This window comes from Xyrauchen texanus, chromosome 4 (genome assembly GCF_025860055.1).
Source record: "Xyrauchen texanus isolate HMW12.3.18 chromosome 4, RBS_HiC_50CHRs, whole genome shotgun sequence".
Lineage (NCBI taxonomy): Eukaryota > Metazoa > Chordata > Actinopteri > Cypriniformes > Catostomidae > Xyrauchen > Xyrauchen texanus.
This window is the reverse complement of record NC_068279.1, coordinates 25,048,514-25,076,211: the sequence shown is the minus strand read 5'-3', so window position 1 is coordinate 25,076,211 and position 27,698 is coordinate 25,048,514. Positions and strand designations below refer to the sequence as shown.

General features: G+C 37.0%; 1 protein-coding gene across 1 annotated transcript; it reads left to right on the top strand.

The window, feature by feature from the left end:
- Positions 1–26,405, top strand: LOC127640409 (microtubule-associated protein 1B-like). Its single transcript, XM_052122947.1, has 7 exons — positions 1–199; positions 2,926–3,027; positions 17,323–17,405; positions 17,702–17,842; positions 18,038–23,297; positions 23,895–24,127; positions 24,214–26,405. The coding sequence occupies exons 1-7, from the start codon at positions 13–15 to the stop codon at positions 24,367–24,369; spliced, it is 6,162 nt and encodes a 2,053-aa protein (XP_051978907.1). The 5' UTR covers positions 1–12; the 3' UTR covers positions 24,370–26,405.
- The last annotated feature ends 1,293 nt before the right edge of the window (positions 26,406–27,698 follow it).

The following is a 27,698-nucleotide window of genomic DNA, read 5'->3' as shown; positions in this document are numbered from 1 at the left end:
GTGTCTGAGAGAATGGCGACGCTAGTTGATCCTGTAGATGCTCCAGCACCCTTTGGTGGTGTCAGTTGCATCAGGAACACGGCCTCACCCACGGCCTCGACACATCACTTCGACGAGGGCAAATATCACCTGCTGGTTGTCATTGGGGAGCTGGTGACTGACGATCACCTGAAGTGTGCCATTGCGGACATTGAGAAAGGTAGCTCAGCTGTCATATCTGTGGTTTAAAAGACTGCTTATTGGGAAAGTCATTTTATTGAATTAAAAATGTGCACTACCTTAGTATAATTTATTTTACATCTTTTTGAAATGATGTTGAGGCGCACAGGCTCTGCAGTTACCTTTTCAAGTTCAGTTCTCTACCATTGAAGCCAATTTGGGTGTGCAGAAATAATAGGTGATATTTTATTGAATAGGTAATTCTTGAAAAATATTTCTGCTGACTGCAAGAAACTTTCCATGCATCATGTTATTGGATGCCTTTGTTGTGTGGATATTTAGATGGAAACTGTAGCGCAGCCCCTCCCTGTTTGCAAATGGCGAGTCTATTGCATGGCTTATCAAAGCGATCGCATCACGCCACCCTTTGATACCCGTTTCCCAAAGACAGCATCATCAGCACCATTCTGGGTTATGCCTGTTTTCATTGGGCGCGCTCAGCTGCATACAGATGTGTTGTTGTTGGCTATAATCCTACCACGTAGTTCAATTACAGAGTTCTAACGGGTCTTCGTGGGCTAGCATGATTCAGCATGTATATTTATAGTGTCAATCAATAAAGCGTATTGCTTTTCGTAAGGGATGGAGAGTCATCATAAGGAGCGTGGATCGTGGATTTAATGTGGCGCGCCAGTTCTTTGTTTCCTAGGCTTGTGTTTTTCTAATAATATGCCTCTCGAGTGGGAGCTACCCTAAAATAAATCATGCTATGCACGGGAGGGATTGTACTGCGCTCAATGCAACAGTGACTAATGAATTCTTTAAATGGATTCGAAATGCACCCAGTAGGCCTAATTAAAAAAAGAATCATATTAAATCGCCGTATGCACAGATTACCGTCATATGGCTAAAGGCAAATCTTTTGTCCACCTGACAGACCTAGGGACATTGTTGCGGCGCATCTAATTGATTTCCACCCTCTTGCATTCAACTCACTCCTGTCCTGTCCTGTCTTGTCAGACACCGGCATGTAGGCGTGGCGCGGTCCGCACTGCAGTTCCTACGGAAAGTAAGAAGGTCTGTTTGGTGTTTTTTTCTGCCAGAAGGGCGTTTTGATTTCCAGTTACTGCCATGGACCATGCGTAAAGCGTCATCTATTAAGTTCTTATGAATATGATGACATTATGTTAGGAAATTAATTATTACTGTCATAAGAGACCCCTTTTAAGCTTTTCAGTGTTCCGAAATTATATAGCTGTGTCACAAATAACACTAGACAGTACGCACTTGCAGTTTACACAATGATATCAGCCATGTAGTGTCTGAAATTTCAAAATGTAGCTCTGTCCCAAATGGAACACAACCATTTCAGAAATGGAACACTGATGTTTCAGAAGTCATGCTGATTGTAAGATCAACCACGTGTGACTGAACACCGGTAAAGAAAGAGAGAATGTTCGTTGAGAGAATAGTGTGTTTATCATATTGCCAAGATAAAACAAGATGCAGTTTTGGGGCAAATACAGCTGAAGTATAAAAGTTAGTCTCTGCACGCTAAGTACGTATATAAAGCAGCATAATATGGTATTTTAGTACAGCTAAAATAACTGGAAGGAGCTCATACCAGAAGCGGCCCACATAATTGATAAAAAATGGCCATGCCAAAATTACGTTAAAAAAAATGTAATACGATAATACAATTGTCATCTATAGACATTCGTACCATTTTTGAGCCTTTGAAGATTTAGGATTACCGTTGTGTCAAACAAAGGAGAACTTTGAAGGAGAATATCTATTAAATTTTTTTGTATATATCTTTTAATCAGTTCTTAATTTTGACAAATGTCTATAATATACATGCAGAACTTAATAAAATATATTTGGTATTTGCAATTATAAACAACCAAGTAACCAAAGCAGAGATGGAGGAGGAAATATGCAGTAGCCTACTTCTGAAGTGAGACCATAAATTCTTAATAAGTGAGACCATTCATTTTCTATCGTAATAGCTGTACTGTATATTGCAGTACTTGCCTTGAATGCATAGCCTATTCATTGTAATTGTGTGTGTGTTTTTATTTATTTATTTTTTTTGGGACAGCAGAACTATAGAGGTAGTAATATTCTTCTGTGATCCTGGGTCGCAAGTAGGCTATAGGCCGTCATAAAAGTGTTTGTCATAAACAATGAACAATTAACTTCCTTAAGCTCACACCTTTCAAGGGCAGACAGCACTTCCTTCTGAATGATGATTTGTCTTCAGTAATCCCCTCTTCTCTTCAACATATAATCTCTATTCTGGCTCACCATTGATCGTGATTTGGCTAAGAGTATTAGTACATGTCCTGTCTCAGAACATTTCATAGATGTTTCCATACATTGATTAGCTTTTGCATGTGAACCAAAAGAACTCAGCTATAGAAAAACAAATGTAAGTGATATTGTGCTTCAAACAAACCCAACTGGGATCATTTGAATACCTCTCCTTAATAATAACATACATTTACTGCATGATGGATCAGAAAGGGAGAAAAGATGTGGAATTTAAAGAAAAACAACTAAAAACACTCACTCTTTGAATTTCTTTTGTTTGTCTGTTTGTTTGTTTTTTCTCTTCTTTAGACTGACCTGAAATGTATTTGTTACATGCGGTAGCCTGTCTTGTCAATCCATAAGTAAACTGATTTCAAGAGGTTTTAGTAACTTCATGATGGATAAAGAGTGGTACACATTGTGTATTTTTACACTTTTTCTTCTGACTTGCAGGAATTCGTTCATGGGACACAAATCTTATTGATTGTAACTTGGACCAGGAGCTGAAGCTTTTTGTTTCTCGACACTCTGCCAGGTTTTCAGCTGATGTGAGAGGTAGGCTGAACATGATCTGTTCACTTCTTCTTCCTTAGCCAGCTCTAAATGATGACCTAATATTAAATATTAAAGCTGAAGTGTGTAATTTTACAATGTTGAATAAAACATTTTCATATAGCTTAATATGCAGAGACATCTAACTATAAGTGAGCCAATTCTAAAATAGGTCGATTTCCCTTGAAAAGTGTAAATACTGAGACTCTATCAAATCATTGCCCTGTTGGTTTGAGCATCCTGACCAACCCAACATGGCAACACTGGCTCAATTAATCCCATGCAGTAAGTGGGCAGGGCAGTCTTTTTATTGTCCAATTGCAGATGCTGGGGGAGTTCGGGGCACCTGTTGAAAACAAAACATATTTTTGCTAAATTAATTTGGTAACACTTGTGGCATGGAAATAATAAATTTCAACTTTAATACAATAAGGCCCCCAAGGTGTGTATATATATATATATACATACACACACACACACACACACACACACACACACACACACACACACACACACACACACACACACACACACACACACACACACACTACCATTCAAAAGTTTGGGGTCACTTGCCTGAAATGTTTCTCATGATCTTAAAAATCTTTTGATCTGAAGGCATATGCTGAAATGTTTAAAATTAGTTTTGTAGACAAAAATATAATTGTGCCACCATATTAATTTATTTAATTACAAAATAAAATTTTATTTAAAAAAAAAAGCTTTTGAAATGGATGACTTGGACTGAATAATTAAGAAAAGCAGCCACTAAGTGCCCAGCATGGGAACTCCTTCAATACTGTTTAAAAGGCATCCCAGGGTGATACCTCAAGGAGTTGGTTGAGAAAATGTCAAGAGTACATTTCTGCAAAATCTAGGCAAAGTGTGACTACTTTGAAGATGCTAAAATATAACACAGTTTTGATTTATTTTGGATTTTTTTTAAAAACTGAACTTTTAAGAAACATCAGTCAATCAAGCAGGAATAAGTGGAATTTACAGGTTATTGAGTTGTCAAAAGCTATGATGAGTATTTTAAAGTGTTCATGCCAGGGGATGTCATAATAACAGAAAGCAGAGTGGGAAGATTTTAAAACAAGAGTACTTCATTCAGAAATACACAAGATCCTACCTTCAAGCTGTGGGCATACTGATGTGCTCATTAAACTCCAAGAGACAACACAAAGTCATACAAATATCTCTGTATGACACCTCTGACCATCATATCATGTCATTTTTTGTGCGTTAAACTGGGACGAAGGGAGGGGAACAACTATATACAAGTGAAAGTGTATGTTTTATTAAATATTCAGTTTACAACAATTTTAATGGTAAATGGTCTGCACTTATATAGTGCTTTTTTAACCTTAGAGGTTCCCAAAGGGCTTTACACTGTGTCCCAATCACCCATTCACACAAACACTCATACACCAATGGCGGCAGAGCTGCCATGCAAGGCGTTAGCCTGCCATTGGGAGCAACTTGGGGTTCAGAGTCTTGCCCAAGGACACTTCAGCATGTGGAGTCGTGTGGGCCAGGAATCAAACCACCAACCCTGCTATTGGCAGCCAAACTGCTCTACCACCTGAGCCACAGCCGCCCCAGCTTCTTAATAACATTTAAGCCTCTAAAAAATGTAGGGAGGCAAATTAATTTTAAAATGTACAATTGTAATTTTCATTAATGTTGAACTTGCATGTGTAATAATATGAGCTGCCGCTGTTTGAAATTTCATATCAACCACACATTTTAACACACATTAACAAGTTGAAACCTGAAAATTAAGGAGAAATACACGTATAACAATTTAACGCTTGTATTATGAAAAAGTGTAGCGTGTCATAGCAGTCTGAATGTGATCTACCAGGTCCAATTTACCTCAGCGGGTGTCAGAAAAAACAAATATTTAGAGTGACAGGAAAACACCTCATTAGCATTTTCACGTAGTAAAGGTGTGCTGTAGACTCACATCATCAACTATTGGGGAAAAATACTTTCTGTGCTGCCTCACGTAATCCATTTTGATCAACTCTTCTCAGTAACTACAATACAAAAAGGAAGTTAGATTACAAAATTCAGAAGAGTGGAGCGTGGTAAAGGAGCGGGGCTGAATCAGGTGAATACTGTTTCTTAGGCTTAAAACACTGCATTAATGTCAATGTCAAATATGATCTTACCTAAACAATTTCAGAAGCTTGTGTCACCTTTCCGTCTACACTGTTGACTTTGTCATTGATAATTTTTTTTTCTTTCTAAAATGTATATGCTACAAACATTACCATTCATTTATATTCAGTATAATTGCCAAACAAAACATGGAAAAGTCAAAGAACAATAGCACTGTTTATAAATTAGATGCATAGTATGACATAAAGGATGATTATTGTTGTCACACACATAACCCTGATGAAAGAAGTCCTGAATATCTGTCCCCTTCAGATATGTTTTGGCTGGTGGTTGTGCATGAGACATTATTTGTCATTCAGTGGTTCTGTGAAAAAGATTAGCAATAAAGACATCAGAGATAGAAAACTTGCTAAAAGTTACCAAAATGTAACATTCATTGTTTCATCTGTTGAACAACATTAACTTACAATGGTCAAAGATTACTTCTCTTTTTGCTCAGGTCTTGTCTCAGGTAGATTGCAAATTTTCAACAGCTCAATGTCTGTCGTGCTGCCTGGCAGGCTGTTGGGCTCATTAATATTAATCGCATTGTCTGCGTTCACCCAAACTGATTTGCTGAATCAAAATGTGGACGGGAACATGCTTGCCAATGGGATTATCACTTTTGGATGGATGGATGGATGGATGGAGGAAGTGCTCTAGTTACATAATTTCAGTATCAAACGAATGTGCTTTCCAGCCTGTTATATTTCTTCCATTATGCTTTGCTCGGTAAATCTTCTGACCATTTCCAACAACAGCAATATATTTGGTTGCAGAATGTCTTGCTACAACAGTTAAGTAAAAGAATACAGTATAAGTGATTAACTTATGACATTGAAACTTTATTGCATAGTAAAGTTGTCATTATGACCACAATGTGTAAATGTAAAGAACATAATCTACCACATCACTGTTACTTTTAAATGTACTTTCCCAAGACCCATTCTAATTTAAAGGCAGTACTTTGGTGGTGATAATTACAGATTATTTATAAAGAATCATTAATGTACACTTTGTTAGCATTTTCAGGGCACCTTACAGTATTTCTCAGTCATTTTTAAGCTACACGTGCATTTTTATATTTATATTTTTGTCACAAAATTCCTGAATTGTTGAATTTAGTAAAGCATACCAAGTTTATTAAAATGTGTCAGTTTATTTCATTTCGATATATCTGATTTAGGATTAAACCATGTTTTTCTGTTACATTGTGATTTTGTTGTGTGTTCTTTGTGAATTCTTTTGATGGGGATAAAAGAGGTGAGTTTAGACTGGCTGCCTGGAGCTCTGTCTGATCAAACCCTGTCCCTTGTGTCCCCTCCTCCCTCTCTGTCTCTCTTTTCCTCTTATTCTCTATCTAGCTGAATTAGCTGTAAGGGATGCAAAGCTAAACACAAGATAATTAGCTGAAAAATTAATCACAAGGGTTTTGTCTGTCATAATGGAAATATCTCTTCCTGAGTAGAGACAGTGAGTCTGCTCATGTAAGCTCAGCAAATGATGAGCCAACACCACTGACCTTCTATCACTGAAATGTAATCTGTTTTAGCCAAGGAAAACAGAAACACACACACACACACACACACACAAATAATACAATAATGACCATTCATTATTTCTGTCTCTTTGATTATGTCTGTTAGTATAGGAAGCAATGTAGACATTGTGACCTCTGCTGTTGCATGGGCAGCAAAACTCTTTACTTTGCTGAGATCATCAGAATTCAGTTTGGAATTCTAATTCACTTATTATAATGTCTCGGAGGAAAAAATATGGATATATCATTGGCTACTAATACCCCCTTTAGGATAAACGCATTTACGTGTTGATTCATTTGCGTAATCAGATTTATTGCTTGGTGAGTTATTTTCAAAGAGCCTTTTAAGAAAATGAATGCTGTTGGCTTCCTATACAGGCTATTTAGGCTTAGACAGATAAATGAGGGCAAGTGAGGAGTGTGATGACTACTCTGTGTGGTGGATGGTGACATATAAATAATTAAATATCCGAGGCTTGTGGAGAACATGGGGAGCATAGACACACACATTGACCAATAAACACAATAACATGCTTATTATCACTATAAGCCATCAAAGAGATCTAAAGCCACATGAAGAAAAAAAAGAAACAAATGATTTGAGTAGTCAACTAAAACAACTTTAGATCCTTTATACAAGATACCACTGAAATATATTTAAAACATGTAGAACCCCACCGTAAAGGAAGATGAATGAAGGTTTGAAACTGTAAAAAGAGATTACAGTAAAATAAGTTGGGGAAGCACTGAAAGAGTGCTTGAGGAAAGTTATGAGAGAATAGATATTTTGGATGTTAGGCTCAGAAGATAAAAGGAAGGTGCAGGATTGAAACACTTGGATGCATCTCTTCGCATCTCAGTTAACGCAGGGCCTTTTGGGATGATCATATAGTGCTTGAAAATTTGACTGTTGCATTGATTGGAGTGGAGATTGAGCCTTAAAATGTGCCTGGAGGTTTAAATTTAGTTCAGCAGAACTGCACAGCATCAGAGAGTGCAATACGTAATCAATAGTAATGCATCAGGTTTTGTGATGTAATCAGTAAGCACTTAACTATGATTACACTGTTCACGGTGTATTTACATGGTGCCTGATCATCTGAAACTATGTTATATGATTAATATTAACCTTATGTTATGATTTAGTCAGGGGTGGAAAGACTACTGAAAAATCATACTCAAGTAGAAGTACTGTTACTTCCCCAAAAATGTAGTGTTAGGAGAGTATAATTAGCTGTCCTAAAAACTACTCAAATAAGAGTAAAATAGTAGCTCATATAAAAGTACTCATGAGTAGTGAGTATTGCGTACCGAGTTACAAAACCTATGCCCCATTATAATGAACACTGTATGCCAAATTTGAAAATACATCACTTATCTATGATAAACACTACATGAATCTGATTCCAAAAAATAAAAGAGAGACATGATAACAGAAATGAAAAGATTAAAAATGTATTTTCAATACACTGATCACCATTTTAAATCGTAATGTATGAAACAATTACATTCAAATCAGTTTATGTGTAGGGTCTAAATTTCCCTGAATGCCGACAGAGCGTAATTGTTGTGCATAAAACATGTTCAAACAATGCAAGGAATGCAAAAAAAAATGCTAAATAAGCAGAATCACTTGGCACGTCATGTCCTGCACAATAGAGAATCTAGAGCAGCCATGGTAAAAGTTGTTTGGTACAGGTGCTACGTCATGCTTAAAAAGGAATAATTCACCCAAAAATGAAAATTCTCTCATCATTTACTCACCCTCATGCCATCCCAGATGTGTATGACTTTCTATCTTCTGCAGAACACAAATTATGATTTTTAGAAGAATATCTCATCTCTTTTGTTCCAAACAATGAAAGTAATTGGTGCTAAAATCACATAAATCAGCATAAATGTAATCTAATCCATGTGCCTGCAGTGGTTTAATCGATGTCTTCTGAAGCTATATGATAGATGTGGTGAGAAACAGATAAATATTTAATTCCTTTTTTACTATTAATTATCCTACCTGCTCAGTTAATCTCGACTTTAACTTTCACTTTCTTCTTGTGTTTTTGGTGATTCACATTCTTCATGGATATCACAACCTACTGGGAAGAGAGAAGAATTTCTAGCTAAAATTGACTTAAATATTGATCTTCTTCTCACCCACACTTGTCATAGAAATTCTGAAGTAATTTAATTGAGTTGTATGTATTACTTTTATGCTACATTTATGTGCTTTTTGGAGTATCACATTTTTGCCACCCCTTCACTTACATTGAATGGACCTACAGAGCTGAAATATTCTTCTACAAATCTTGATTTTTGTTCTGAAGAAAGAAAGTCATAGACAGATGGCATAAGGGTGAGTAAAGGACAAGAGAATTTACATTTTTGTGTGAATTATTTATTTAAGTAGCACATGGGGGCCACATAATCCTCCTTTTGAGATACAATGTTCCACATTGATTTAGTTCTTGTATTTTTAAGCCCAGAAATTGTAATTGTAATGCATAATGCCTTATTCCCCCCTGTCGGGGGTAAAGAACCAGAAGGCTTTGATGATTTTATGGGGCATTGGGGAAGGGTACGTGCAGCCTGGCACAGTTGGTCGCTTTGGCACGTAAAATACCTGCCCGCTCCTGTGTCAGCAGTACACGTACACGGCTCAGCGCATGACGTGATTTAAATTGGACCCCTTGTGTCGCTTCTTCAACACAACGTTGAAGTGAGTGACAGATGGGGAACGTCTAGGTTACGGATGTAACCTCCATTCCCTGATGGAGGGAACGAGACGTTGTGTCCTCCCGGCCACATCACTGAACCGAGCCACTGTTGTGGCCGAACCTCATTGTCGGCTCCTCAGAAAAATCCAGAATGTAACAGATGCATTTCCCTCCCTTTATACCCGTAAGTCCGAGGGCGGGACATGCTAATTCTTCTCATTGGCCTTTTCTCATAGATCAGAGTTGCAAAAGGCTCTCAAGAGAGACCCCTAGTGTCGCTTCTTCGACACAATGTCTCGTTCCCTCCATCAGGGAATGGAGGTTACATCCGTAACCTAGAAGTTATAGATAGTTAAATTACAGGCTACGTTATAGTCACACAGAAGCTAGTAAGCATAAATATGAAATTTACCTTGATATGTTTCTTCAAATTAGAGGCAGGATTAATGATGATATATGGCTTGAGCAAGTTAAACTCACATGACACAGTCAAGCAATTGGCCTTTTTCACTGCGAAAAGCCCTTCTAGGTGCGGCCAGTTATGTTCAGCTGTAAATTATGCTTGAGGCATTCTCCACATCCATAACAGTTGGCACCAGATCTGCAGCTGCGTGTGATTTGATTTGACGGGAGTCACGAGACTCTCCATAGACAATCATGTTGATGGATAAAAATAAAATCAGGACAGAGAAGTAGCAGGGGGAATATAGTGCAGTAAAAGTACAGTTACAGCACTTAATATGTACTCAAGTAAAGTATAACATTTTTAAACTACATAAAAAAGTAAGATTCTTGGGAATAAGTAGTTAATTACAGTAACTTGAGAATTTTTAATTTGATATTTCAATGAACGTTGTGATTCAATATGATATCATATTATAAAGTAGAATTCACGTGAATATGCACTTAATGATGGTTTGGAATGAAGCCGTGGAAAGTGCCTTTTTGTCAAGGCCAAGGGATTCTGCTGCAATCGTTTCTAAGTTTTTCAATGTTGTGTTTTTGTCTAAATGTTTTAAGAGGGACTGTGATTGTTAAGAGGCATTGTTATTTCTTTCAAGTATTTCATTGTGTTTGCAAGGGCCTTTTCTGTGCCCTTTTCAAAATCACATTTTGTTACCACATTAAAAGGACAAGACAGTGTTGGAAAGCGAGACAATGCTAGGGAGAAAGTCATGTTCACATTTATGACATTGCCTTTCTGTGGATGCTTGTTTGTTTGTGTGTTGTGGTGAGTGTCATTAGATGAGGCTGTCTGCCCAAAGGGTGTTCAGTCTGTGTTAGTATCAGCGACTGTGTGAGTAGAGATGAGGACAAGAGTATAGCACAGCAAAGCTAGTGTGTGAGTTAAACAATTGCAGTTGACACATTAGCCCAAAGAATCAAATGGCATGGAAGTACACCAGCTTTTAGATGACAATCATGTGTCTCTGATTCAGCTTAAATGGGTAGTTATGTTATGTTGTTCCAAACCCATATTATTTTCTAGCTTATGTGGTACAAAAAAATTTGATTTTAGGCAGAATGACAGCCTCAATTACCATTCACTTCATAGTATGGAAAACGATGCAGTGAAAACGATTGATGTCTGTGAGCAATCTTCCTAACATTTCCTTTTGGTGTTTCACACAAGAAATTCACAAGTTAGAAACAACAAGAGGGTGAGTAAATGAGGACACAATTTTCATTTTCGGTGAACTATCCCTGAGGACTGTAGGTTTGTGAAATAGCTATAAAGTTATATGGTCATTTAAAGGTGCTGTTAGCCATTTTGCAAACTTGAACCACACAACAAAAAATTGCTACTTGCATTTGGGGAAAGAGTTCAAATGAGAACTGACAAACACTTTGTGCTTCCCATAGTATACGCAACAGTATTGTAATAAAATTAAACCAGACGTTTCAATTTTAAGATCTTCATGGTGATGTACACAATGGTAAACACTCAACAGCCCCAACTTGTTTGGAGCGTGTCGCAATCATCTGATTTGATATGAGTGTAGATACAAATTTGTAATTAAACTCACAAGGTAAAACATCAAAGAATGTGTTGTTGTGGTGTTTTCCAAACAGTGCAGGGTGAATCTAAAATAATAAACTTTTTATTAGTCTTTTCTATGTGGTGTCAAGTTTTTCAGAATTAGGTTTGTACATTAAAACAGAGTAAAGCCCTTTTTTTTATACCAATAAAGGAGTTAGAATTTATATAGTTTTTTTTATTTATTTTTTAATAAGCATGATATATAATGCTTATTGCATTACCTGGGTAGCTCAGCAAGTATTTACGCTGACTACCACCCCTGGAGTTGTGATTTTAAATCCAGGGCATGCTGAGTGACTCCAGCCAGGTCTTCTATGCAACCAAATTGGCCCGGTTGCTAGGGAGGGTAGAGCCACATGGGGTAACCTCCTTGTGGTTGTGATTAGTGGTTCTTGCTCTCAATGGGGTGCGTGGTAAATTGTGCGTTGATTGCGGAGAGTAGCATGAGCGTCCACATGCTGGGAGTCTCCGCTGTGTCATGCACAATGAGCCACGTGATAAGATGCGTGAATTGACTCTCTGAGAAGCGTAAGTAACTGAGACTTGTCGTCCTCCACCCAGATTGAGGTGAGTAACCGCACCACCATGAGTACCTACAAAGTAGTGTGAATTGGGCATTCCAAATCGGGGAGAAAAGGAGATAAAAATTAAATAAAAATAAGCATGATATATAAGATTAAGCACTGATTCTTGAGATAAGGGACAAAGCTAGTCCTACATACAAAAGTCCTCTTTAAAAAAAAATTTTTACAAAAAAATCTTAATAATAAAAATACTGAAAAAGTTAAATCTAAAGGAAATATGTGTATTACTTGTATTTTTAAATCAGTTCATTAGAATGCTTTAATGCATTCTCTATACTTGGAAGCACATGTAACTTAACCTGTCCTCATCAACATGTCAAACAAAGTGTTTCAAAATGCAACAAATTCATGAATTTCAAATGAAATGCAGGGATCTGTAAGATGTCTAACAATACATAAAGTAAAATAAAACCATAAACCAGTAAACCATAAAAAACTCCCTATCAAAGTTAAGTCCCCACTTTGTGTCAGATATTTTATAATCCTGAATAAATCAGACAATGTCATGGTCTACTTTAACTCTGAGTACCCCTTTCACACGTCCTGCTCATGTTGGGTGCAACAGTAGGACACGTGGTCTGGTAAGTTTTATAATTTTTTTTATTTTAATAAAACAAAATGTGAGTCTCTTTGGTCACAGCTTCAACATGTCAACACTAGGACTGAAATGATTAGTCGACGTTATCGACAATGTCGACAATAAAACAAATTTGACAAAACTTTTCGTTGTCGAATAATAATTTGATCTCATTTAATGTAACATGAGATCACATTAAACTGTAATGATGACACACGAGAGCAGCACTGCAGTTCGCGCCTGACTGAGGAGAGGAAGAAGTTTACAGCTCACAGTCCAGATGCACTCTAAACTTTCCAAACAGCTTCAGGTGATGTATATTGCAAAGTATGAGGGTTAAATGATTAAAGGATTAAAATAAAAAATAAGTATATACAGAAGCACTCTCATTGTGGAAAAAGTTTAGCTGCAGCAAAACAGCGTTGAGCGTCTTTAAATGAAACACCCCGGCATTAAATCTTTAATGCAGTTATATTTAATTATATCGTTATTAAAGTTCAAATAATATGGAAGCAGATCATATAAGTAACTACTAACTCAGAAACTGGCTTTTCTCTGTTCGTTCATCACCTCTTCTATGAGTTGCGCGAATGTCCCGATATATAGGGATGAGACTGAAACTGCACACGGCTGATGCACACTCTGTTGCAGGGACACTCATCCCTCAAGCATGCACACTTAATGCAGCTAGATTATAACGTGATGGCTCGTGACTTATTGAATCATAATATATGTGCCACTTACTTATCGTGAAGAAAATTGGCAATACGCAGCTTTATTAATAAGAGAAAGTTTGTTTTTTTGGGAGTTAAAGATGGATTTAAATTATGCACTGCAACAAAATAAAATTTTGATTTGTTTTTGTTTTAGCTTGTTTTAGAATATAAATATCTATAACTCCTTTAAAACAATGTACATTTTCTTTAACAGCTATACTGCAGAAGAAAAATTGTTATCTGAGAATGTTGAATATAATATTAAAAAAACAAATATTTTAAAATATCTAAAAATACTTTTAAAAAAGATGCATTCACCTGAGAAGCAGCATATAAGATATTTAGACTTGCTTTTAGAGAATAGATCTAGAATATAAGTATATTTCATATAAAGTGTCTTTACTGCACTTGCAGAAGTATAACCAAGAGAAAAAATTATATTTTAAAATACATCCAGCAAGTCTAAATATCTTATGTTGTTTTTCAAGTAAATATATCGTGTTTTAAGGATTTTTAGACAATTTTGAATGAAAAACCAGACAAAAACACTTGATAACAATAAGATATTTGCAGTGAATTTCTTTACTCAAACTTAAAAAAAGGTTTTTTTCCCCCCTTTATTTCAGTGAATGTCATTTAGAGGTATCTTTAAAAGATGATTTTGTCCTCTTTATTGTCAGTAATTTAATACAACCTTTTAAGTCGGGCACAAGCTGAAAGCTTATGGTTAATTGTTGCAATAATCACTGAATAGTCGAATAATCGTTCTAATAATCATTAGATTAATCAATAATCAAAATAATGGTTAGTTGCAGCCCTAGTCAAAACCATCTTCCCATTATGAATATTTCTGTTAAGAGTTGTGGAATAATTTTGGCATTGTAGTTTAGGCTATAGAGGCAGCGTTAACTGTGGCTTACTAAATGGCTTGTGTACAACACATGTTTAAGATGGAAAAATACTCAACTCCGTCAGAATCTTTAGAATAGTGTAGAAAAAAAAACCCAGAAAAAAGTATAGAATGTTAACTCCTTTACTGAACACTATTATTAGTTAAAGACTTTACACTGTTGTTGGATGGATCATATTAAAATAGCACGCTTTTTAGTGTGTCTGATGGATTTGACACAAATTACAATAAGATGTAAGTTATAAAGTGAATAAATGTCAATTTTCAGAAAAACAATTTTCATAAAAACCTGTTCCCTTACATGGTTCGTTTGCGGAGACCTTTGTCTACAAATATATCCATTTCAAATAAATTTAGTATTAAAAATACGATTTAAAACATAATGTAAGAAATATTTAAGATTCACCACAGTTTCGTGATCAGTAATCAAATAAGCACATTTTTGACATTAACTGTGTTCAGGGTTGGGAGGGTTACTTTTGAAATGTATTCCACTACAGATTTCAGAATACATGCTGTAAAATGTAATTTGTAATGTATTTCGTTAGATTACTCAAGGTCAGTAACATACTCTAAATCCTTTGGATTATTCTTGCCAACTGGTTTAGGTTATAGAGGCAGCATTAACTGTGGGAAAAACACTAAATAGCTTGTGTACAACATGTTTAAGGTGGAAAAATATTCAATTTTGTCAAATCCATCAGAATTTTAGAATGGTGTGAAAACAGAAAGAAAATATGTATAGAATTGTAACTCCTTTACTGAACACTATTATTAGATAATTAAAGACTTTACACTCTTGTTGGATGAATCATATTAAAATAGCATACTGTTAGTGTGTCTGATGGAGGTGATGCAAATTACAGTAAGATGTAAGTTATGAAGTGAATAAATGTAAATATTCAGAAAAACCTGTTCCCTTTCATGGTTCGTTAGCTGAGACCTTTGTCTACAAATATTTCCAATTAATTTAGTAAAACATGCTTTGTCCCTCATCTCAAGAATCAGTGTAAGTTTTGCATGAAAAGAGATTTTTACTTTTATGAAAACATGGATTTGTGGGATTTGGAGGAATTAAGGTGTCAGAATGAACATGTAATGCACGCCATCGTTGTCGTCTGAGAGTCTGGCCAATTAACAAAATTGGTGTGGTCATCAGAAAATAACCCCCAAAAATGTAGCCCACTCACTCCCCTAACTTTTTTGCCATTTATATGAGAGCCTATGGCTGTTTATATGACAGCCTAAGGCAAGTGAGATTTCTCTAGACACCCATCTGTGATATCTATATCTAGGGAATTACAGAAAAATAACTCTTTTAACATATAATTAACATTAATGAACGAAGGCAATTACACAGACAATGCCATAACCCATTTTATAATTTTTTTATTACAAACAAAATGTTATTGTAAATAAAAATATTAAAGGAAAACAGAATAAATTCACAGGTGTCGAAAGAACACATTCTGATGTAGGATATGGTGAGGGATTTGTTGTAAAAGCTTAATTTTACCCACCAATATGGACAATAGTGGCAGTGGCAGTAGTTCAATTTTTCAAAGTTAGAGAAAAACTATCGATCATGGGGAAATTGTCAGAATTTTAGGTCACACCACTCAATCTAATTATGTTTTTTTTCTCGCATCTCTTTGAAGTTCCCGACAACAGCTACTTTTGTCATGTAAATGAGTGTCCCCGCAGTGTGAGGCTAGCCTGTAATGATGCCTCTTATCTGCTTGAGTTTGGGTGTGTGTTGGGCAGCACTGGAACAGCATTCATGAAAAGTTATTGCCATCTCAGCTGTTTTAACAGACCTGTTTAGAGGGGCAGGTAGGAAGGCAGAGCAAATGGAATAAGGTTATATGGTTGATAGTACCTCTTAGAAAAGATTTGTTATTTTTTTTGTTCCTGCATAGACAAAAAGTAAGAATGAGAGCAGTGGAAAAAGCTAATGATGAAGAAAAATAATGAAAGAAGAAAAAGATAGTGAAATGATTGAACGAAAGGCAGGGCACACTGTAAAAAACAGTGAGATCAAGTGAGAGATGGAAGAAATGCAAACCATTATTGAAGACTCAGCAAGAAACATCACTGAAATTACCTACGCTGAATGAGAGAGCCACCTGGATGTGCTTACACTCATGTCTGTACAACCATCTTGAGCACCAATGCATTACATTTATCCACAACATAGAGTTGTGTAGTCATTTGTCAGACTTAATTTGGTCACGTTGTGAAAATGTATATGAGAGGTTATGCATTGTCAAGGGCAAAAAGGGCAATCATGGTCTCTTTTGTATAGAGAATTTTAGACAGCTAGGGACTTATTTATGCAGCAACTTTCAGCATTCATGGAGCGCCATGTCACCGTACCTTTACAAACAACTTGGGTGGGGGTGAGGGGCAGAGTATTATGAGACTATGAACAACAATTGCTGTAACCCAGTGATGAATCTGATGTTACAGAATGGTAAATTGGCTCATAGATCTCTGCAGTTATAGGGCAGACTCTACTGACAGTGACACATATGGCCGTTTACTGCACTTCAACAGCCTCACCATTTGATGAAGCTTTAGCTTGATAAATGAATAATTGGAATGATTTACCCACACAGATGAGAGATTTTAACTCAAATTTATCATTAGTCGCTTTGGAAAGGAGATGGGGAAAATAAGATATAGGAGAATCAGAGGCTGAATTGTATACGTAGCAGGACAATACTGTCATAGGTTCATTGGACAGTTATAAACAGAGAGGTAACTTCACACCAAATCAGAATACTAGAAGCTTTTTCTTATTCCACATGTGAGGTGATTGTAAGTGAAAGGATGAGAAGTTGCTGGAATAAGGATGGTTAATCAGATATCTGTTATGGGTCTAGGCAATTATGTGAGACAGGTGTTACATAAAAATAAACAGCCTGAACATTGTAGCTACTTAACTGAAATTTTGACTTAAAATTATATAAATATATAAAAAATGTTCGATGTACAACACAACCCATAGCATCACAATGAGCATTAGTAACATGTAATTGTATTTGCAGGGCAAAAGATTCTGCATCACAAAAGCAATGTGCTGGAGACTGTCGTGCTCATCAACCCCTCAGATGAAGCTGTTAGCACAGAGGTAAAGAGAAAGAAAACCAACAGCCAAAGTATTGCAATTTGTTCCAGTGGAAATTTCAGTCACTTAAAACAAGTTTACTTCTGTTAGCCTGGTTTTTGCAACTAAAGTAAAGGGCATGATTTTGCATTTTTTAGTGTTTTATAGTCCAAAATATTACTTAATTTTGGCAACAATATGTTTTGTAGATATTGCATGTAAATATTTAAGGATAGCCCTCACACGTTAGGTTTTGTTTCTGTTTCAACCAATACAGGCATTGGCCAGTCATATTTTATAAACTTTATTTCTACATCCAGGTACGTTTGATGATCTCAGACACAGCCCACCATAAGCTGATTGTCCTTGCGGGACAGTGCTTTGAAAATACAGGCGAGCTGATTCTCCAGTCAGGCTCCTTTTCTTTCTCCAATTTCATTAACATTTTTACAGATCAAGAGGTGAGTAGTTGTCAGTGTTTGCTGTTTGCTTGGTTTGACACCAATCAGTGATTACTAGAATGTGTCTCTTTTGAGCAGAAATTGTTTAGCAACAGTCAAAAAAAAATAAGATTCAGCATGCAATGTGCAGTTGAACATGGTATTCCAAAGAAAGATGTCTTATGTGTGAAATGTTTCAACTAATTTGTCTCACAGATTGGGGAGCTTCTAAGCACCATACATCCTGCCAACAAAGCCAGTTTAACCCTTTTCTGTCCTGAGCATGGTGACTGGAAAAACTCCAATCTGGACAAACACAACTTGCAGGACTTCATTAATATGAAACTTAATTCCCCAACCATCCTTCCAGAAATGGAGGGTCTCTCTGAATTCACAGAGTACCTCTCAGAATCTGTTGAGATCCCATCTCCATTTGACATGCTGGAACCTCCAACCTCAGGAGGGTTCCTTAAATTATCTAAACCATGTTGCTATATTTTCCCTGGTGGGCGAGGCGATTCAGCATTGTTTGCAGTTAATGGCTTCAACATGCTTATTAATGGTGGATCTGATAGAAAGTCTTGTTTTTGGAAGTTGGTGCGACATTTGGACCGAGTGGATTCTATTCTATTAACACACATTGGAGATGACAACCTTCCTGGTATCAATAGCATGCTGCAGCGCAAAATGGCTGAACTTGAAGAGGAGCAGTCACAGGGATCCACAGCTAACAGTGACTGGACAAAGAATATGATCTCACCTGATATTGGTGTTATGTTTGTCAACATGCCCCAGAACCTGGAGATCCCAGAACCGAACTACAAGATCAGAAGAAATGCTGAGGAGGCATCTCTCACTCTTCACTACCTAAACAAGTTGTCTTTAAAATCTGAACCTCTGCACAGGAATATAGGGAATTCAGTAGATCCCATTATACTTTTCCAGAAAATGGGTGTTGGAAAGCTTGAAATGTATGTTCTCAACCCAGCTAAGAATAGCAAGGATTTGCTGTACTTTCTGAAAGAGTGGACTGGCAGTGAAACAGACAAATCTGCCATCTTGTTACCAAATGGAAAGGAATCAGAGCTTCCAATCTCATATTTGTCTTCTATCTCTTCATTGATTGTGTGGCATCCTGCTAACCCATGCGAGAAAATAATTCGTGTTCTTTTCCCAGGTAATTCCACTCAGTATAATATTCTTGAAGGTCTAGAGAAACTTAAACACTTAGACTTCCTCAAACATGCTGTTGTCACACAGAAAGAGCTTTCGTCAAATGTAGCCCCAACACTCAAACAAGCAAAGCTGAAGCATAAGACAGACAGCAAGGAGAGCCTAAAGTCCACATCAAAACCATCCCCAAGCAAAAACCTCCAGAAAGAGTTAAAAGAAGAAACCCCTGAAAAAGTAAAAACACTTAGTAAAGCTGACTCCATTCGTTCTGTGGAAACTCAAGAGCTGACACAAAAAACAGAGAAGAAAGAAAAAACACTTGTGAAAAAAGTGAAAGCTGGAGAGAAGGACATTAAAAGCAAAAGTGAGCAAACACCCAAAATTGACACTCCTGAAAAAAAGAAATCTGACATAAAACAAAAAACGATAAAAAAAGAGACAAAGAAAATAGTGGAAAAGAGTGAGGCTGATAAAAAGGATGACAAGCCAATGCCCAAGAAAGAAGAAAAGGTCAAAAAAGAAGAGAAGGTGAAGAAAGAGGAGGCAAAGAAGGAGATGAAAAGACGAGACATTAAGAAAGATTCCCTTTTGAAGGCAAAAAGGAAAGAAGAAAAGAAAGAAATGCAGAAAGATGAAAAAGAGCCTAAAAGAGATATGAGGAAATCTGGAAGCTTAAATAAAAATGCCCCTGGGGCAGCTGAGGTGAAAAAAACTGCACCAAAGCCAAAGGTTGCAACAAGAGGAAAGGGACCTGGTAGTCCTGCAAAATCCAAAGACAAGGCTAAGTCCAAGCCCATTAGAAAAGATGCTGGAGAATCAGTGGTAGCACCTTCTGCTTCAGGTGCTACTGTTGAAGGGCCTGCTACTGAAGCCACAGATGCTCTTGAAGTAGAGAGATCATTGATGTCTTCTCCAGAGGACCTCACCAAAGACTTTGAGGCTCTGAAAGCAGAGGAGATTGTTGAAGATGATGAAATCCTATCTCAGACCATAATAGAAGATTCTGATCAAGGACAAATGGTCAAGTGTGAAGACATAACTCTTTGCAAAGAGTCTCCAGAAGCACCAGAGTCCCTGGATGAAGGAATAGCAACCACAGAAGCTGGAGAGGAGGAGGAGGAATGTGGATGTACTCCAGGGGATCTAGAAACAAATCAAAAAAGCACTGGCACCAGTGAAAAATTTGAAGATGAGGGAACAGGGCTGGAAGAGTCATCTGAGACAGGAGACTATGAAGAAAAGGGCGATACAGAGGAAGTGGATGAGCAGGAACGAATAATAGCCAAGTTAATAGTTGAAGGAGAGCAAGAAGAGCAGGAAAACACAGGTGGATTAGATGATAGTGCAGGAGAACCACATTATGGGCAAGACAAAGAAACTGAGATGCAGAATTTGATAGTAACCACACCTCAAAAGCTCTGTGAACCTGTGTCACCCACTGCTTCTATTCATGATGAAACCCTGCCAGCAGGTTCAGAAAGTGAGTCTGCCTCTGATGATGAAAATCGAGATGAGCCTGCAGAAGAATATACCACATCAGTACTCACTCAGTCTACAATTGAGATATCAAGTGTTCCAACTCCTATGGATGAAATGTCAACTCCAAGAGACATAATGAGTGACGAGACTATGAATGATGAGACTGATTCTCCCTCTCAAGATTTTGTCAGATATGGAATCACTACAGATTATGAACGGAAGAAACTTTCACCTCTCCAAGATCTTCCTGAGTTAGATCATTCAAAGAGTGATGCTACAGAGGGGCATGATTATCATGCTTCAGCTTCTACCATTTCACCACCTTCTTCACTGGAGGAAGACAAATCTGGCAAGGAATGTTTGGCTAAAGATAATTTCCCTTTTGATTCACACAGGCTCACTGATTCCACTACAACTTTGCCTCTTGTTAGATCACCGTCAGGTGACCAAAATATGAACATTGCATATGTTCATACAGGTGTGTCTTCACCAATTGAGCTGGGCACCACACTTTCAGGAATGTCAAAAGGAATGGACTCCTCATACAGTCCAGATGAGAAAACATTAGAGGGTCCTTTGTCTCCTCAGTCCTCAGGTCATACACCTTACTATCAATCCCCAGTGGAGGAGAAAGCTGGCAATCTATCAATGGAGGAATCATCCAAGCCCCAGGGTCCTATTATTGTTGACATCACAAGTGACAAAGAATACTCTCCTAGAGAGTCTAGTCCTATTGATGAAGCTGTACCCATGCCACAATTGGGAAAGGTGAAATCACCAAGTTATGAAGCGAACTCTTTAACCAAGGAAGGAGAATCTTATTTCGAACTCGACCACAAGAACTTAAGCCAGACTGACAATAATGGTAAAATGTCAGCAACTGATAGTTCTTCACTTACATCTTCACTGCCACCAGCTAAAGTAGACAGTCTGTCTGATACAAATCCTTTTGCAACATTTAAAGAGAACAGCAAAATGCCAATATCTGAGGGAACCACATCAGATAAGTCTGGTACTCCAGTTGATGAGGTTGTTGCAGAGGATATATTTTCTCACATTGCCTCTGCTTCAACAGCATCTCTTGCAACAAGCTCTTTACCTGAACCAACAACTGATGATGTCTCCCCATCACTACATGCTGAGGTGGGCTCCCCTCATTCCACTGAGGTAGATGACTCTCTCTCTGTCTCAGTTGTTCAGACCCCAACTACAATGCAAGAAGCAGAAGTCTCTCCATCTAAAGAGTACAGTACTAGGCCTATGTCAATCCCCCCTGATGTTTCACCAAAAACAGCCAACTTGAGAATGCCTCAACTTGAAAAAAAATCCCCTGAACAGTCCATGTCAATTGAGTGTGGCCACAAATCCCCAGAACACTCATTTGCACTTGATTTCAGCAAGCAGTCACCAGATCATCCATCCATAGGAGGAATTCAGCGTAAAGCCACTGAAAATGGCCCAACAGAAGTTGATTACAGCCCCTCAGATGGAGCTGATGTCATGGGAGAACAGGGCAGACCTGGGGAAACTGAGAAGAAGCCAATGCTTTTCAAAGAGTCTGATAGCACCCAGGTTGCCTCTGCTTCCCCATCAGATGCCTCTCAGTCCACCCCATCAGTTACTACACCTTCCCAAATTGGGGAGCCAAAAGAAATGTTCCTAACTACAGGTCCTTTTTCAGAGTCTATAACTCCAAAACTGTCACCCCAAAATCAGTCCCTTTCTCCCCAATCTCCTGACTCATCTCTTGTTCTAGGCAGACCAAGTACCTTGTATGAAGGAACAGACAAAGGTAAAACAAGTCCCACCTCACTTTACCATGAGAGCAGTATGCCTATAACAGAGGACACCCAACAGAATTTGGATAAAATAAAGGCTATGTCACCCTCATCTCCTACTGTTTTATCTTGTCTTTCTCAGAAGACAGATGAGCTTAAAATTAGCCTAGCAACCAATCCCTTTACAGACTCGAAATCCCCCATCAGTCCAGAAATATCATCTCCATCCCAACGTTCTCCCTCTTCCAATCAGACAAAGGCTAAAGATAATTTTTCCAGCAGCTCCACTTCATGTTTCCACACCACTCAATATGGCGAATCTACCAAGAAATGTGATGATAGATCTAGAATGCCAGATACCTCAAATAAAAGCCTTTCTCAGTCACGTGCAGATGTGGACTTGTGTTTGGTGACCTCCTGTGAATACAGACATCCAAAGACAGAGCTTTCTCCCTCCTTTATAAACCCCAGCCCTCTTGAATACTTCATGAATGAGGAAAATCCTCTTGAGGAAGAAAAGCCACTTGCTAAGTCTGGAGGAGGACAACCTCCACCTGGAGAAAAACAGCAGAGCAAGCAGTGTGAGGAAACTCCACCAACCTCTGTAAGTGAATCAGCACCCTCTCAAACTGACTCTGATGTTCCTCCTGGCACAGAGGAGTGTCCATCAATAACTGCAGATGCAAATATTGACTCTGAGGATGACTCAGAAACATTACCAACAGATAGGACTCTCACTTATCGTCATGCAGACCCATCTCCAGTTACGCTCAGAGACACTGCTCCTGCTCCTCCACATCCTGATGTCTGCATGGTGGATCCAGAGGTCCTCAAGGCTGAGGAGGCATCCCAAAAAGAGGAGGGAGGGACACCTAAAAAGAACAAAATCAGCAGCAAGACCAAGTCATCTGCAACAAAAAGCTTGACAAAAGCAATTGTCATGAAAGAGATAAAAACATCCTCTCCAAAAAAGACTACAGAGAATAAAGATACCAAAAATGCTACCAATACCTCTGCATCAAAGGGAGCGAAAAGCAACACTTCAGGTAACCCTAGTTTTAAAAAATCATGTTGGCAAACAATGCTCCACAAAACACATGGTTTCTATGGTATTCTACAGTTATACATTACATATATGTGCAGTTGACATGGCATCATATTTTTACTGTTCCTTCATAAAAAAAAATATAGAAAATATGTACAAATATAAATATACCTGGAATTTTATTATGAAGAATTAAGTGTTTTTATTATAAATTCTCATCTCTCAATATTTCTCAATTTTACCATCAAAAATGTCACTTGTCTTGATAGAAAAAAAAATCATAATTCATGGGACTCAAGTAAAATAAATCCTGGACAATCAAAGGAATGTCTGTAAGAACTTGTTTTGCCTCCCTTTTGTCACACCTCAGTACCATTGATATGAACTCATAAAGGTAAAACATTTTAAAGAAATGGTGCCCAATTACAGCATCTAAAACGTGCACTTTCCTTTATACATACTGTATATACAGTATATACATTTTAACTTAAAATGTAGATTTTTTTGAAGGGACAGTAAAAACATGGTTTTATTTCAAATAGCCCTTCAATTTTTAAATCTTTTATGATTAATGTTTTGTTTTTTCATTGTTGTTAAGGAGGCACCAAGTCTAGCAACGGAATGTCAGTACCTAACTGTCCTCCAATGTATATGGATCTAGTTTACATCCCAAATCACTGCAATGCCAAGAATGTGGATGCTGAGTTCTTTAAACGGATTAGATCCTCCTACTATGTAGTGAGTGGCAATGATCCAACAGCACAAGAGCCCAGTAAGGCAGTCCTTGATGCTGTGTTAGAAGGAAAGAGCCAATGGGGAAATAATATGCAGGTACCTTACCAATATTTAATATTGCAATCTTTGTCCAAGCAAAAAAGTTAGATAGGATATTTGTACTAATTTTCTGTCCCCTCTAGGTCACACTGATCCCAACCCATGATACAGAAGTTATGAGGGAGTGGTATCAGGAAACCCACGAGAAGCAGCAAGACTTAAACATTATGGTTTTGGCGAGCAGCAGCACTGTCGTTATGCAAGATGAATCTTTCCCTGCATGTAAGATTGAGCTGTGATTGTCATGACTCATGATCAACAATACAGATGGTGTATATTGAAGAACAAAACAATTGAAAAGCTTACTACACATAATTACAAAAGCAAATGTTTTGAATCACATTCCAAATACTAAATGGGGGAACCAGTAGTTAAAATGTTTCTCAATATAATTATCTAATCCATTTTGAGGCCTCAAATTGTGAAAACATTTGGAATAAAAGGATTATGCAAAGGTTTTTTTGACCATGCCCAGAGCAGAGTTTGGTGTGTATGAAACCTCCTCAAACACACCCACACAAAACACACTCACACACACACACACATACACAAAAGACACACAAACACACACATTGTCCGTCAATAAACAATGTACTGAGCAGTTCCAATAAAACTTAACCTAGTACTAATCATTTAAAAACAGTTGATACGTGTATCAAATTAGCAAAAAAAGGACTGAAGAATTGTTTTAATGTCTTAAAAAGTTAAACTGAATGTACAATAAACATGATGCACTTAATATGAGGACAATGAATGGTGAGTATGATCCTCAACCACATACAAGACACAAAACAAATGACATATATATGATGCAAAGGCAACATAAAAGATCATATTCCAGCAGCACTGAGTTGTGTAATACTTGCATAAAATATGAATACGAGGCTTGCCACATTTGTGAATAAATAAAATTTACTTTTGAGTAAGTAAAATGGAAAATGGAATTTATGGAACATTAAATTCCATAAATAATACATTAAAACCTAAACGATATATAGTCAACATTCATATTTTACCTCTTCCTCCAGGACTAGCAAACAATATACTGACTTGTTTTCTGACACCAGTGTAATAGACATTCATTGTAGGAGATAAATTTTTTTAAACTACCCATCATTAGCTTGATATCCTGTGAATTTTACACCAGCTTTTTAATTTAAATAGGTAAAAATTTAATGTTTGAAAAACTCGTAACTCATCAATCTGTACTGCTTATTATTTGCTCACATTATGATATGTTTTATCCTTTTAACTGATTAATACAGTTACCGTGTCTTACAATGCCTTATTTATTGCTTCATTCATTATAAATTTAGAAAGTTGTCAAATTTCAAAAAACAAAAATAATAATTTGAATTATTAACTATTGCTTTCTTCTTTCTCACAACTGAGTTTTCGAAGTTTAAAGATATTCAGCATTGTTTGTCCAAATCTTATCCATCTACAATTTTTATTTTCTTAGTTTGTCAATGTTGCTAAGAGCCATCCAGATTATGGTACATTGAATGTGATGAATCAGAAAACTTTCCTTTCCTTAGGAATCTTTTATAAAATTGCACTGTACTGTAATTATAAATAGTTTGGTGACAGAGTGAGTGGCCAGATGTGCATGTATAATATATTACACTTCACATTTATCTGTACTTTCTTTCACTGAGGAGAAACTCATTACAATTGCAAGGAAATTACAGAAATAATTCACAGTTGGAGAAACATAAACTCGGACCAGGTTTATTGCATTTAATCAATAGCGACAGTGACTGATGTTAGAAGTACAGTACACTTGTTAACAAACGTCTTAAACTTCACAATATATGTCACAATTCAGAACTGGAAAATTCTCTAATTCCATAATAACAGCAGCAACAGGCAACAGACGCAAACCACATGCTTCAGCAAAATGCATTATTGTTCACCTGCAAGACATCTAAATGGCTAAAAACACTTTGCTCATTCAATCTATTTCAGCTCTCTATTAAACTATTAAACACTTGTCTTCACTTTCTCCTCTCAAACCTTCACAATCTCTCCTCAATTACACCTTCATGTGCTAGTAAGAATATGTCTGCAGTTGTGTATGAATTATAACTTGTGAACTTGCATCTTTCCTCTTTTCATTCCTAATCTCATATCTAGAGTTAATAGTCTCCAATTAAAGTATTACTTGTGCTTTTTCTGATGTTTGTGTGCGATATCTCTTCACAAATCTGGGATGTTTGATGTAAAGGAACTTACAGTTAAAAAGAGGGAACATCAGCCCACAATAAATAGTTTTGTGGAAAATTATTTGTGTTCTTGTGTGTGATGGGATTGACTTTGGGATTGCTCACATGCTTTTCTGAGAGTTTAACTGGCTTCAAAACAGGCCTGCGCCCCAGGGATCAAATGTCTCGTAGGGATTTTGGTTACTTATAAACATCTGCAGGATTTATATTATCACAGGTTAGTTAGGAACATGATTAGAGGATCACATTACTTATATGATTAGTACATATTCACATGTGATATGTCAGATTCAACTGAGTTGAATCTGACATTTGAGTTTCATCTCAAAAGGACAACATATTAAAAGAAAATAGTGTGCATAACTATAAGGACATAAGGATAGAAATATCTCATATGCATTTTTAAAACAATAAATACACACACAAAAAAATGGACACTTGAAAATAAGTGCTGCTGTGGTTATAACAAATCAAGAATGTATTTATGACTGTTGCAGTGAGTGAATACAGACAAGTCACTGCTCAGTGTTTGGCAGTATTCCATGTTAATGCCCATGCCATTGAGGACACTAACTAATGATGACTTGGACACTGCAGGCATTTTTCAAACCCAGACAGAATTGTAGTGCTAAATCAAAATGGAAATGTCTAGCGGCGAAGTGTCAGTGAAATAACATTGGCTGAAGTTCAGTGCGAGAAGTCTGGGTCACAGCATGCAGTGAATGTCATGTATCTGAACATGATGTCCTCAGATCAATGCAGGTCAGATGGTTCATGCAGCCTTAAATGACTTTAGATCTGAGCTGCCTTTCCTTTTATGTGAAAGGAGCAAGGGAATTACTGCATTTTACATGTGGATGTTATGAATATTTATTTTGTTATTAATATTATCAGTTATAAGTATTTCCATGAATTAATTGTATTAATTATGATCATGAATATAAACCTAATTTTATTTCATTACTCCTAATGTTTTCTCTGAAGTTACTGATTGGTAGCACAGTTATGCTAAACAAAAAACAAAAAATACAGTGCAGTCTAAAGGGTTAGATACAATTATGGCCATGTGCACCATACTCTCTTTAAATGCAAAACAACAGAGAAGCAGTGTCATAAATCAACCAGGACTCAAGGCAAAAATGCCATCGAAAGTGACAAAAATGTCCCAGATATTTAAAGCGTTAGTTCACCTCAAAATGAAAATGTATTTACTCTCATGTTCTTCTGAACCTATCTGACTTAGTGTCTTCTGTGGAACACAAAAGGGGATGTTGTGCAGTTTGACAGTCTCAGTCACCATTCACTTTCATTTATTCATAGATTCTTTTGTCCATATATTGTAA